Source organism: Euleptes europaea, chromosome 2 (genome assembly GCF_029931775.1).
Source record: "Euleptes europaea isolate rEulEur1 chromosome 2, rEulEur1.hap1, whole genome shotgun sequence".
Taxonomy (NCBI): domain Eukaryota; kingdom Metazoa; phylum Chordata; class Lepidosauria; order Squamata; family Sphaerodactylidae; genus Euleptes; species Euleptes europaea.
In genome coordinates, this window is record NC_079313.1 from 118712202 (window position 1) to 118726355 (window position 14154).

General features: G+C 44.7%; 1 protein-coding gene across 1 annotated transcript; it reads left to right on the plus strand.

Moving 5' to 3' along the window:
* The first annotated feature begins 1554 nt into the window (after window positions 1–1554).
* On the plus strand, window positions 1555–13862 carry RNF114 (ring finger protein 114). Its single transcript, XM_056845168.1, has 6 exons — window positions 1555–1714; window positions 6564–6714; window positions 8445–8551; window positions 10111–10225; window positions 11340–11447; window positions 13749–13862. The coding sequence occupies exons 1-6, from the start codon at window positions 1578–1580 to the stop codon at window positions 13812–13814; spliced, it is 684 nt and encodes a 227-aa protein (XP_056701146.1). The 5' UTR covers window positions 1555–1577; the 3' UTR covers window positions 13815–13862.
* The last annotated feature ends 292 nt before the right edge of the window (window positions 13863–14154 follow it).

The window sequence follows — 14154 nt, forward strand, 5'->3', positions numbered from 1 at the left end:
CTTCTGAAGGGGCCACCCTGCAAATGGGTAAGAACAGCCTGAGCATTCTCTGTTGTGGCTCTCAGCTGGTAAAATGGCCTGCCTCGGGAGTAGGACTGCCAGCCTCCAGGAGGTAGCTGGAGATCTCCCGCTATTACAACTGATCTCCAGGTGACAGAGATCAGTTTACCTGGAGAAAATGGCCGCTTTGGCTGTTGGACTCTATGGCATTGAAGTCCCTCCCTTCTCAGATTCCACCCCCCAAAATCTCCCAGTATTTCCCAACCCAGAGCTGGCAACCCTACTCAGGAGGTCAGGAAGGCTTCCACTCTTCTATTGTTGATTAGGGTTGCCAACTCCCACTTGGAAAAATGTGGAGATTTGGGGGTGGAGCCTGACGAGAGAGTGGAGTTTAGAGAGGGGAGGAACCTCAGCAAGGTATATTGCCAGCATCCACCCTCCAAAGAAGCCATTTCCTGATCTCTACAGCCTGGAGACCAGTTGTAATTCTGAGAGATCTCCAGCCTCCACCTGGAGGCTGGCAAACCTATCATTCTGTGGAATGCATAATACAGAATCGTTCAGGAGAGCATTTTAATAAAAAGGATAAAGCTGTAGCAAAATGGAATTGGTCATAATGGCGTTTTAAAAAACACACTAAACGGAATAGGGATGCGGTAGAACAGACTTATTCTACATATCGATGGTGTTTCACATTCATAAAAGTAGCTATCTATATAATCCCCCATTCATTTAAGTGGAGCTTCTGCAGACGGAGGTCTCCAGTGGCTTTTGAACCAGTGGGGAGTACTGGTCAGGTTCGGCTTGGGGAGGCCCAGAGATCAAATGCCCGCTCAGAGTATAACTACTGTCTATTCACAAGGCTATAACTAAATTTCCCCAGATAGCGGTTCCTTGGGGCTTGCGCATTACGGTTGAAAAACTGCCGGGCGCCCATGCAAACCGATGTCACAGTAACTCTCTTAAACTGCATTCCTAAGGAGAGTTACTCTAGTCTAAGCCCACTGAGATGAATGGGCTTAAGACTGGAGTAACTCTCCTTAGGAATGCACTGTTAGTCTTTAAAATAATAATAATAATAATAATAATAATAATTCACAAGTTTCCCTTTTACTCCCCCCCCCTCGATGCTGCTGCAAAAGACATCTCAGGAAACCCTCTGTGTGTGTAAAGTGCCATCAAGTCGCAGCCGACTTATGGTGACCCCTTTTTGGGGTTTTCATGGCAAGAGACTAAACAGAGGTGGTTTGCCAGTGCCTCCCTCTGCACAGCAACCCTGGCATTCCTTGGTGGTCTCCCATCCAAATGCTAACCAGGGCTGACCCTGCTTAGCTTCCGAGATCTGACGAGATCAGGCTAGCCTGGGCCAGCCAGGTTAGGGCAGGGAACCCCCTAACTCTCTCCAATACCGGGGATTCCCATCGTCTCGCGACTCCAGCACCGCCCTCTGGTCGCGCACGCGCCGTCGGGTCGCTCGGCCTTGGGTGGGCGCGGTCTGCGCGGAGTGGCCCTTTTAGAGCGCCGTACGGCTCCTCGGGGCGGTTGGGGGTTGTCGTTGGCGGAAGCGGCGCTCCAAGATGGCGCTGGCCGAAGCGAGTTCCCGGTTTCCTGAGGGGCCGCCTGCCGCTGAGCGGCTCGACCCGCTTTCCCGCTTCACCTGCCCGGTCTGCTTGGAGGTCTACGAGAACCCCGTGCGGGCGCCTTGCGGCCATGTGTGAGTGGCTGAAGGGGGGCGGCGGCGTTTCGTTGCCCGGGGAGGGGAAGGGGCGAGGCGAGCTAGGCCGGGGCTGGCGGGGAGTGGTAGGATGGGCCGTTGCCGTTGCGGTCGAGCACAAAGAGAGCAGGCAGAGGTTGGCTTGGTACAGACGGGGCTAGGATGAGGGGAAATCCTGATCCCCGTTCGGCCTTCTCTCCCCCCATCTGTGTGACCCCCCCCCGGGCTGCTCTCTCTCTCTCTCTCTTAAGTGGTGCATGTCTTAACTCACGTTTCCTGCTTATTCTCCAAGCAGGGTATGCGCTGGCTTTCTTGCCTAGTGTGAATCTCCAAAGCGGCTTGCTTTGCAGCTATATCGAGCACTTGCGTTATTTAGGGGCTGTGGGCTTTGACACGCGGGTTGGGATACTCGCGGGGGTCTTGGGGCCGCTCCAGAGCTGCGGCTAGCTGGCTGCTTTTCGGCCCTGCTGCATAGAAAGCCTCTCTTTGCATACACCCCGGGGGCGTAATGCCTAAGCCTGCCCGGTGCTGTTTGTCCTACCTGGAAAGGCCCCAAGGAATTGCTGTTAGCCCCACTTGGGAAGCCACTGATAGGTTTTCCCCCCTGGGAAAACTCATTGTATACATCCTGGGGGCACAATGCTTAAGCCTGCCCTGCCCATTGCTGTTTGTCCTACCTGGAAAGGCCCCGGGGAACTGCTGTGAGCCCCACTGGGGAAGCTACTCATAGGTTTTCCCCCTGGGAAAACTCTTTGTATATATCCTGGGGGCATAATACTTAAGCCTGCCCTGCCCATTGCTGTTTGTCATACCTGGAAAGGCCCGGGGAATTGCTGTTACCTCCACTGGGGAAGCTACTCATAGGTTTTTCCCCTGGGAAAATATTGCAGGGTATGCTTTCCCCCCCCAGTGTTGACTGCTTTCTGTTTCGCTTTGGCTTCTTGTGCTGCATTACTCCTATCTCCAGAAACAGAAAGTGATAAGCAAGCCTGTTTCCAATTGCAGTGTCATTCCTGCCTATTTAAAAACAACTAAAGGTATGCGTGACTTTTCTGAAAGAATCGCAGCTGGCTAGCTGCTAAGCATAGCAGGCTTTTTCTAATAGGAAAAGCCCTTGTGGTCAGATGAAAGAGAAAAAAGATCAACCTGTATGTCTTAACAACTGTACAGAATAGGAATTATTGGAAAGTACACTTCCTAAAATTCCTTGTTTATGCCTATTAAGGGCAGAGGCAGTTGGTCCTCCAGCTGCTAAAGCCTCCCCTCCCCTCTAGCCGCACGATTGCTGGGCGGGCGGCTTGGTGGTTCCTGCCCCCCCCCCCCGCCTATCAGCTGTTGGGCGGGGCGGGCTTCCTTTGGTAGACCTGGCCTCTGGCTGAGTCCCATTGGGAGGCCATGTATACCCACTGGCTTTCTTGGCGGTAGACCTGGACTCTGAGGAGGGGAAAAAAGTCCCCCTTCAGAGGCCAGGTCTACCAATTGGCTTCTATGGGCCTCCGGAGGCCAGGTCTACTGCCAAGAAAGCCAATGGGTAGACCTGGCCTCCCAATGGGATTCCGCCGGAGGCCAGGTCTACCAATAGGCTTTTATGGCGGTAGACCAGGCCTCCAGACGAGGACTCCGGATGGGGAGGGGGAAATGGCAGGGACTTACAATTTAATTTTTATCAATAAATAAGATCGCTATTAAGTATGATATCAAGTTTTATTCAGTGTACCTATAGTTTAATTAAGACTTAAAACTTTAAAGTTTATTAAGTTAATAAACAGTGTACCTACCTATATAGTTTAAGTTTAAGAAATTTGGCTCTTAAAAGAAATCTCAATCGTTGTACTGTTGATATTTGGCTCTTTTGACTAATGAGTTTGCCGACCCCTGAGTTATGCAATAGTCTCTTCAGAAGAGTAGTGAGGGTGGCACTAAACTGGTACGAGACATGCAGAGTCCCAAGGTGGCTAATGGGCTGGTTATTATAGGGTTGTGGTTTTAATGTTTCCCCATGTAAAAGCTCCCTGCCAAAAAGTACATTGGGGGAGTGGTTCTAGCCTAGCCCTCTGCCAGTGGCATTATTTTCTCCATTTATAGAAATGGTTAATGCTGGGATTTTGGAAATCCCTTCCCTGTGGTCCAAAGTCTATTTTATCACCTTGTTTGTATGTCACCTCATTGTGCTGTGCGTGTATGCACATAGGTGGAGGAAGGCTGTTTGTGTGGAGTTGAAGCATGCCACCAGTGTTAAGGTCTTGCCATGGGCCTGAATTTGGGGCAACAGCATAAGAGTTCTCATGTCTACTCCCTGAGCCTCTTCAGATGTGAAACAGTACCCCTTTCAGCCCAGGCCTTTCTCTGCTCTCATTGATATTTCTTCTTTGGTGTTTTAACAGCCATAAGAGCAATTCATTCTAGTTCAGCTACTACTTATGGCATAAACTTTTACTTCAGAACTAGTTTTGTTTGGACGTTGAAATCCATATTCAGATACGGATTGCTAGGTTCTCTTGCAATGGGCAGGAAAGCAGTAAGACTTGATGGCTTAACCAGCCTTCATTCTTTTCAGAAAGTGAATTATACTGGGAAAGTAAGTTCTGGCTCAAAAAATAAAAATCTGAGAAATGCAGATAATATAGAAGAACAGGAACATTCAGATAAATTATGCCCTATGAATTTCAACAGAATGTATGCATGCCTAGCATTCTGTAGAACAGGGATGAGGAACGCCAGGCCTGGGGGGCAGTTTAAGGCCCGCGAAATCATTTGGTCTGGCCCTTCATGGGTCCTGGCAGATCTCTCGCTCAGAAGGATCTAAGACTGCTGATCCGCCCCCTCCCGCGGACAGGAATAGCCTCTATTCAAGGCGGATGTCAGTTTGTTTTGCCGAGAAAGGGAACCTTCTTTCCCCTTTGCAGAAGATTCGTTAGCTATGGAGCTGCTAGGACCACCCAAGAAACTGTGTTAACCCTTTCCCATCCGGGCCATGGAGAAATGTATTCCCTCTGTACTACAAGAGGGCTGGGGGCATCTCTGCAGGTGGAGGTAGCAGGAGCCGGCTGTTGAATCCGGCCCCGACCATGCAGAGCAGGAGCAACTCCGGCGTGCGGCTGAATGGCTACACCCAGCTGGTGCAACACACCAATCTGTGCCGCCAGGTGGGCGAGTGCACTACCAGTTTGATGCCTGCCTGCTTGCCCGCGCTGGGGGGGTCATCTGGGGCAGCTGCCTGCTTGGGGCTTGGTCAGCTAATTTTTAAGTTGATAATTTTGTATGGCCCGCAAATGATGTTATAAATATCCAAATGGCCCTTGCCGGAAAAATGGTTCCCTACCCCTGCTCTAGGACAAGGCAGGTATCCAGCCTGTGTGCTGAATAGTGGCATGATAGACTGTTTTGTTCTACATGTGGCAGCTCCTTTGCTCTGTTTCCAAAGCAGAAGTGTGGTTGAGCAGGATCTGGGGGAGGGGTGCACTCCTGTAGAACGGCAGTTGTTTGAAATTAGAATTTGTAGCATGGTAGTTCACGCAGTGACATTTTGAAGTGTAAACTCTTCCTCTGGGCACCCTTGTGCTTGGTAGGGTCCTGTTTAGAAAGCATCTTTTAGGACATTAATGCAGGTACTATTTTCTTGTGAACACATCCATAATCATGTACACTGAAAGCAAAACTTGTGTTTCCTACTGACGTTTCTAAAGCAGTCTTATAATATCCCTTTATTTTCATGTGGAAAAATAGATCTATGAACAACAAATGTGGTGTGGCTGGCCAGGCACAACCATCATTCCTCTCTGCTCCCCCCCCTTTTGCATGTGGGCACACCAATACCTTAACAGGTAGCTATTGGATTTTTTTGGTACTTGAGCCATAAATGTTGCCTACTCCTGCTCCAGCCTCTGCTCAAGATCTGTAATACACTTAGTATTCTTGGATGTATAGAAATTCAGAGTTGTTCAGTAAATACATGAGCAAGAGATTCTGGGAAATGCAAATGATGGAGACGAATAGAAACTTAAAACTGATGTTGCATATAATTCTTGGTACTTGGCTCTGCTCTCCCCCTTAGCCAGCATTGTCCTATTTTACATAATATTTAAAAATGATTTATCTTTGTGGTGGAGCCTTACAGCAAAATCGAAGAGGTGAAATGGCTCAGCAGCACTTATTTATACAGAACAGATCTGAACTTGTGGGGATTCGGTTATTACACATGAAGTACATTAGGCTTTCTGGGCAATAGCATTGATAGTGTTCTCTTAATTTTCCCAGTTCTAAAGGAGTAAATAATGAACTTGCAGCTACACCTGATGAAAAATATACCACTTACCATATTAGGATTGTTCCCAACAGCCAAGTGTATTAAGCAGTTTAATGTTTTTATTTGTCTTATTGTTGTGTACTAACCCTCTTTTCTAGACACTAGGAATTTGAACCATCTTTCAACCCTACTAGTTGTAGATACTCCTAGTGAAATTAATATCGGAGGTAATCATTTGTGTATAAGGGTCAGCAGTGATATAACATTCTCCTGCATGTCAGTCACTACCACTTCAGCTTTAGTGTTTAGTCAACAGATAGTGTTGTGATAGACAGTGTTGATTGTGGTATAAAATAGCCTTTTATAAGGAGGGGTATGGTTCCTTTCTTTAAGAGGAGAAACACTTGAAAGAGCCGTATAGCTTCAAACAGGTTAACTTTAAAAATTACTTGTTACAAGCTAGATTTAAGGTGGCACAGATAAAAATGTTTGACTCTTTCCTGTCAGCACTGGTGTAATGGGAGGCGGGTGGGGGGAATGTTTGTATTCTGGCTACGTTCTCTGCATTGGGGATGTTTTCATGGTGTCTTTCTTTCATGCTAGCTTCTGTATGCCGTGCATTCAGGAATGTCTTAAGCCGAAAAAGCCAGTTTGTGGAGTTTGCCGCAGTACCCTGTCTAATGGCAGCAGAGCTTTGGACTTGGAAAAGCAAATCGAAATGACAGAGACCACTTGCAATGGCTGCAGTAAAAAAGTATGGAATATTGGAACACATTATCTACATAGAGCAATTAGTCTTGATAGTCTTTTTTAAATCTGCTTTCTCAATAACTGTCAAACTCCTGTAAAAGCTACCAATGTAACTTGATGAAATCTCCTTTTCTCATAGTATTCTGTGTGTTTGGGGCTGAATTTCAAGAGGCAAAGAGCTTGTCAATAGGGAAGAAGTGGGGAAATAGAAGGTTTGTTTGAGACTTGTCTCAACTGTAACGTGGCTGGTGGACCTTGCAGATATTTCCAGTAGTGAGATCTGTCAGCTTCAGAAACAGTTTGGAGTTCACAGATTTTGTCACAGGTAGAGATCCCTGACTCCCACTTCTTAACATTTCAGCAGACACAGAACACAAATCCTTATGCAGTTTTTCCCTATGGTGTAACAGGGAAGGTACTGATACTGTCATGATTAATACAGTAGCGATTTTACAACAGCCTGTTGTAGGTAAGTGGTGCACATGTGTTTCCTTAAGTAAACAGTGTGTTGGTTTACAACTCTTTGGCTGTCAAGCTAAAGATGATTCAAGAGTAGATCAGCTTTTATTCTGAAGATAAAACTGTAATAAGTTTAGCTTTGTAGCAAGGTGACACGGCTGTGGAAACTAGATCACGGGTATAGGAAGCATCAGGGGCTTGTATTGTGCTGCAGGTGGATGCTAAGGTTAATAGGGTATACAAAAACTCTCTTCTACAAGGATAATCTATAAATAAAGTAAAACAGGGAGTGCTGATTCTTGAAACTGCCTACATGATTAGGTTTGCCTTCATTCTACAAACAGAATGTGCCCATTAACTTCATACTGTTGGTCACGTTAAAAAAAGAACCCATCTTACACTAGCCTTGCGTCGGCATTTTCATGATATATTAGTATGAGGTATTAAATGGGATTGCTGAGGTCATCTATTTCTCTAGCCAAAAATTCTATGTTACTGGTACTTCAGGAAACACTGATCACAGATTGGCCCTTGTAAGCCTTTCAAATCCTACTTTGGCTATGGATTCCTTAGGTGAATTGAATGCAGCCCAGATTTCCCATTCATAAAATGAATTTGGTCTTTACAGTCTTGTATTCGTGAACTCCACAGGTGAGATGCAAGGGCAGGTACAATACTGTGTACATCTGTAAGATGCAGCTCTGATTAGGTGTCAGAAGCATTATGATAAAATGTTAGCAAAAATCATCAGATGATTTGGAGTCCATTGTTTATTATACTTTGGCATAGTATAGAGTGAAGTCTGTGGTAGTTAAACCCCCATCACTTCCTGCCACCTGAGCCTTAAGGTGGAATAAGTTGTTGTGCAAAGTACAATACTGATGCTGCCCATGGAAATCCTGACATTGTTCACATGCCTGTCATGGTAGGTAAAAAGCAATCTGCTTATGTTTGACTATTGCACTAAAAGAAAGGAGAAAGCTAGAAGACCTAACTTGGGCACATGAGAGAAACAGTAGCCTCTCCAGGGAATGAAAGAGAAGAATTAACAGTGGTCTGGTAAACAAGGTGTCGGCTGTCTGAGGCACTGTAAGGGATCTGGCCAGGTACCCTGGACGTCATGCAGATCAGCTGAGCCTCGTATTGTCCCTTTATAATTTGCACACTGTGACCTGGAGCAGCAAAATGTACTCCTGAGAATGTTCTTTTGTATTCAGTCTGAAGCCTCCACTATGACCGTACTAAAGAGAACATTGCTTGATTCTTCCTGTACAGATGTACCTCTCGAAGCTCCGCGGTCATGTGGCCTCTTGCTTGAAATACCAGAATTACATAATGGAAGGTGTCAGAGCTGTGACTAAAGATCCACCACAGGATACAAGGTAACCAACACCTTTATAGAGAGTCACAGTTTGCTCGCTGCTGTTTAAAACGGGGTTCAGAATTGCGGACTGATTCCTCATGACCAAATGGTACAGTGCTTGGTGTCCTGCTCTGATCACTAATGAATGTTTCAGTAGGTAATGAGGAGGGAAGGGGCTTTAGAAACCCTTCATTTAGTAGTAAAATGTGGACAGGTCTTTGTAAGTGTTTCTATTTGTGCCCTTCCACTGGAAACTCTTAACTTGCTAAGCTTGTAGCTCTTGCGACCCATGTCAAGATCAGTATTGATTGTTAGCTGCATTGCTTTCACTTCAGAGACATGCCTTTTGAGGGAGGGAACTCCTGATTTGGTATGAAGCTGCCATGTAGATGAACACATGAAGCTGCTTTATACTGAACCAGACCGTTGGTCTATCAAAGTCAGTATTGTCTACTCATACTGGCAGAGGCTCTCCAGGGTCTCAGGCAGAGGTATTTCACACCACCTTCTTGCCTAGTCCCTTTAACTGGAGATGCTGGGGATTGAACCTGGGACCTTCTGCATGCCAAGCAGATGCTCTATCACTGAGCAACGGCCCCTCCCCTTGACACCATTCCAAAGGGAGACTGGGTTAAGCCTTAAGATATTTGTGAATCAGGAGTCATGTTAAGAGCAGTTTCCAGGGGACATAAGAGGCTGGTTCAGGCTACCACAGTTGTTGCCCAACTTCCTAAACAGGATATATGAATGGTCTTTCTTTGGGTGGGGGTCTAAATAGATAAGAGTGGTTAGGAGCCATGACATATTTTAAAACTTCTAAAAGTGGGATGCCAGTAAAGTGCAAGCCAGTAACTGGCTTACACCAGTTACAATAACTGGCACCAGTAACTGGCTTGCACTAGCTACAATAACTGGCACCAGTTACAATAACAGTAACTGGCTTGCACCAGTTATAATCTGCAAGTATTGGTTTGGCTTAGTGTTTGCCAGCAAACCCCTTCTCCACTCTAGTGTGCACACAAGACTTAAGGAAAGCTGATTTTTGCTGAGGAGTGTGTGTGTGTCCTTCTTCCAAAGGGCCAAGACCACTTGCTTTGGGCAGACTATTAGGCACTCTTGTTCCTTCTATTCCCATATGAAATGGTGACGACAGTGTCCTTGGTGTAAGACATGACAAATTACTTGGGCGCCTAGTGCAAAGCAGCTGCTCACCATCACCTGGTTGGCCTTCCGCATGGAGGACCTTGCACTAAAAAGTCTGTCTGTATCATGAAAAGTCATGCTGTTCTTTGTGGGGCAAAAAAGAACTTTTGCTCTCACGTCATAAAAACTGCAAAAAATGAAAATCACTTTTTTAAATCTCTAAGCCGCTTCTGCATGTTTCTCTTCATGCCTGGCGATGGCATGGGGGTGAGGGGCGGGGGGCTGTTACTGCAGCAGCTCTCGTGGTATCACTGACTGGGTGTGAGATGCTTGTCTATGCATGGGGTTAGCCTGCTGCAAAATTCAGAGCCTTCCTTTATATTTGCATAACCTTAAAAAAAAAAAAGTAAAGTCCCTTATCCTCTCTTTCTCCAGGAATGTTCCGAATAGGTTTACATTTCCATGCCCTTACTGCAATGAAAGAAACTTGGACCAGGAAGGGCTGGTAGAACATTGCCGAAAGTATCACAGCATGGATACAAAGCGAGTGGTAATACTGATTTACTTGCTACAGCCAGGCCTAACCCGTGGCTTCAGGATAGGCTTCTCTGTATTACAAAGCTTTCTTTGTTGAAGGTGTACACTCTAAACTAACAAGTAGAGCCGTTTCGATGGTGAAATCTAGTCTCTGAGATTAACTATATAGATGAACATCAGTGCAAAATTATGTGAATCCAGTATATATAGATGAATACAGTATATACAGTGCAAAGTTATGTGAATCCGATATGTCTTGTGAGGCAGGCCAGGCTGAGAAAAAAGATGGACTGAGCCGAAGTCTGAACCCAAGTGTCCTGGATCAAAATATGGTTCACATAATGTTGGCATACAATACTACTGATCATGCCTATAGCACATATCATGTGATTAGTATTATATCACCTTTTGGTAGAAGTAGGTCTAATAATCTTGCCTGCTTAAACTTGTATCCAAAAAGGGCAGTTCAGGTTAGTTAATTTCATCTTAACTTATTAAGAATAAGTCCTTAATTGGGATGAATGAAATATTTCAGTGGATAAGAGGACAGCAATGTAAACTGCTTTGGGTTCCTGCTGGGGAGAAAGGTGGGGTATAAATGAGGTAAATCCATCACTGTTCAGTTATCCTTGTAATTCTACTCTTCTTAATCTTGGGTAAATTGGGTAGGATCCAAAGACTTCCTTCTGCGAAGAAAGGCTCCCTCTTGCGGAAGAGAGCCTTTGGATGAACCCACCATAATAATTAGGAATGCTATGAAGTTAGCATTGGAGGATGCGTCAGATGCTTTGACTGGTACCTGAAGAACCATGAGCAGAGTTTTGTGCAATAGGATGATCCTTTGATCCTTCTCGCTCTCTCTCCCCCCCCCCTCCTTCCACAGTCCCTTGTCTCCTGAAAAACTGAGGAAGGGAATTCTCCTGCAATGGCATGTAATGCAACCAGGGCACCGCAGTTAGATGGGGAGCGCACCCCCTTTTGCATGAGCAAAATTGTCCTCTGTCTCTTTGGGTCCAAGCCATTAAAATGATTTCAGCAGGCAGACAGGTTTCAGAATGCACGCCGCTCTAATAAAAAAAAAAAATCAGGAAGAGTTGTCGAGTGCATAAAATTGTCAACTTTTCCAGGTATGTCCGATTTGTGCATCAATGCCGTGGGGTGACCCAAGCTATAGAAGTGCTAATTTCATGGAGCATCTTCAACGACGGCATCGGTTTTCTTATGATACTTTTGTGGTGAGTAACAAGCACAAAACGTGTCCTGCAGATTTAAACCGCAAAGTGGTGGAATGCAAGTATTTACTTTTTGGAGTTCTTGGATTCCAACGTCAGCTGTTAGTGACAATTTAAAGGCCGTTATTTCCTATTTCAGTGAGAGCCCATCCAATAACACAGTCAGTTAGCTGAGCCACTGCCACACCCTGAGCATGCCCAGAAAATCTGTGCCTCTCTATACTGCAGGGTTCCCCAACGTGGTGCCTGCCAGTACTTTTTTTGGTTCTACAGAACACAACAGCGCTCTGGCTAATCTCTAATAGTTATAATGGTAGCAGATTGAAATAGGTCACAGAATAGATAACTAACAACAATATAACATTAACATAAACAATAGCAAACTAGCTCAGTTGCTCTGAGTGGACAAAATATATCACAAGTCCAAAATCCAAATAAGCGACAGGGAATAGAGTCAGTCACTGAGAAGAAGCTTTCTTCTTCAAATGAAAAAGCTTTTCGTTTTCATCCACAGGTATATGCTTCTGGGAGATTTGATATATTTTGCCCACTGAGGGCAACTCAGCTAGTTTGCTATTATGTTAATGTTATATTGTTATTAGTTATCTATTCTGTGACCTATTTGAATCTGCTACCATTATAACTATTAGAGATTAGCCAGCGAGCTGTTGTGTTCTTTAGAGGCTCTCACGTTACAGCATAGGTTTTTCTTTCTGTTAGTCTGAAGTAGTCAATCACTGTACTTTTGTGACTAGGTTTTTAGATTTTGTGATTTACTAAAAACCACGTTTCCTTATTTAACCCGTCACTGTAAATGATGATACAACGTATTTTGAATTGAAAACCAATTCCTTTTTATTGTAAATAGTAAAATGAAAAAATATATGCACAATATATTCAAGTTACACAACAAAAGAATATAGATCTGAATATGAAATACAGTTACAAAATAGTTACCAACCCAGTAACCAACCCATCAATGATCATGCCAGGGATCAATGCCCATACAGACAGCACGCGAGCATGTCTGGGGGAGAATGTCCCTTACAGACTGTTAGCAACAAGTTTGGGGGATAAAGTCCCAATTTCTCTCAATTTCCAAGCCCTTTTTATACAGTTTTGGGGACTGGTCCCGGGAACCAATAAAATGGTGTCTTGGGAAGGTTCTATTTGTCCCAGACTTCAAAGGGACTTCAAAGGACTTGTGATGCATGAAATCAGATTAAAAGTGTTCTCAAGCATATATTTTAACCTTGATGTCATAAATTGATGGATGGCACCAGGAGATTTTCATATAAACAAATACCTTTCTCATAATATTCTAAGTTTCACACGTATGTCTGGCCATTGTCTAGTTATATAAGCCAAAAACACCCTCTAACCTTACAGTTACATATAATTACATTTTGATTATACTTCTAAACAAAACAATATCTTAAAAATCGTCTAGACAGATGAAAAGGCAGAGAAGCCGAATTCAAAAGGTGTTTCAGTCCTCTCTCTCTCTTTTTTTTTTTTTACTATTCTTGCAAGTAACGAACAAATGCTGATATCTAAGTTGGCTCACAGCCCAGACTATCATCTGTTTCACTGAGCTAGCTTCTCTGTGGTTTCACTTCTCACAGATGGTTACATAGGGTGAAAATGCATGGTCTCTTTAGCCTCCTTTATTCCAGGATTCAGCCAGGATCGAACGCACGTTCGGCAAAACACATGCGTTCTATCCTGGCTGAATCCTGGCTAAAACGGAATAAAGGAGGCTAAAGCGACCATGCATTTTCGCCCCTTGTTACATAGCCTAAACAGAGTCAAAGATGAGAATGAATGAATTTGAAGCCAAAATATATCAATACCTATAATCAATATGTTGAAAACCATAACCAGTCCTTTTTTTGGTGCCAGCCAAGCTTTTTAGAAAGTAGGTGGGGCCATTGGAGGGCAGGACTTGTTATTGGCTGCCCTCATTTAAATGAAAGGGTTTTCCACCGGAGGGCCAGGACCACTTTTAAGCACCCGGGCTTTCTTTAGTGTTTGGTTCCGTTCCCCCTTTAGGCCTTCCTCCTTCCTGTGAGATGAGGAACACCGAATTCTGTTTAGCTCTGGTGGCCTTTTGGGGCAGGGGGTAGAGCTCTTCACCCCCTTCTCAGGATTCTGCAGGTGCCTGCAGGCTTAAAGTTGGGGGCCTCTGCTGCGGAAAGACCGGATGTGCAAGGGAAGCAAGGAATCCAGCTGCACCAAGGCCCGTTTTGGGGCAAGACCAAGATGCCTTTGCTCACACTTACCCTCCCCTGTGTTCTGTTTTAGGATTATGATGCTGACGAAGATGACATGATTGCCCAAGTTATGATGCGTTCTTTGAGGGATCAATGAAAAACAGGAAATGAACTGTTAATATTTGGCTTCCATTAGGGGAAAATATATTCCAGACACGTCGTACCCCAACATTCTCTGGCATCCATAAAGTGAAGAGTCTCAACTTCATTGTGTTGCTTTTCTGCTTATTTGTTTCTAATGATCTTGGCTCATACACCGCAGGGAACATTTTTGTTCGTTCTTTCTTATTTGAGGATACGTTCAGTTTGTGTTGCTTTCCTCTGTTTTGGCCTCGTAAGTTCCTCAAACAAAACCTTCATAAGCGCTGTCATTATTTTAGCCTGCGAACTGCCTTTTAAAAAACTATAGCTTTTTAATATTTTTTGCTGGGTATTTG

Bases quoted from the DNA above. Each gene is read 5' to 3' on its own strand.
- RNF114 (XM_056845168.1), top strand. From the start codon at position 1,578: ATGGCGCTGGCCGAAGCGAGTTCCCGGTTTCCTGAGGGGCCGCCTGCC. The intron at 1,715-6,563 runs GTGAGTGGCTGA...CTTTCATGCTAG, and splicing joins CGGGCGCCTTGCGGCCATGT to CTTCTGTATGCCGTGCATTC. The intron at 6,715-8,444 runs GTATGGAATATT...CTTCCTGTACAG, and splicing joins GCAATGGCTGCAGTAAAAAA to ATGTACCTCTCGAAGCTCCG.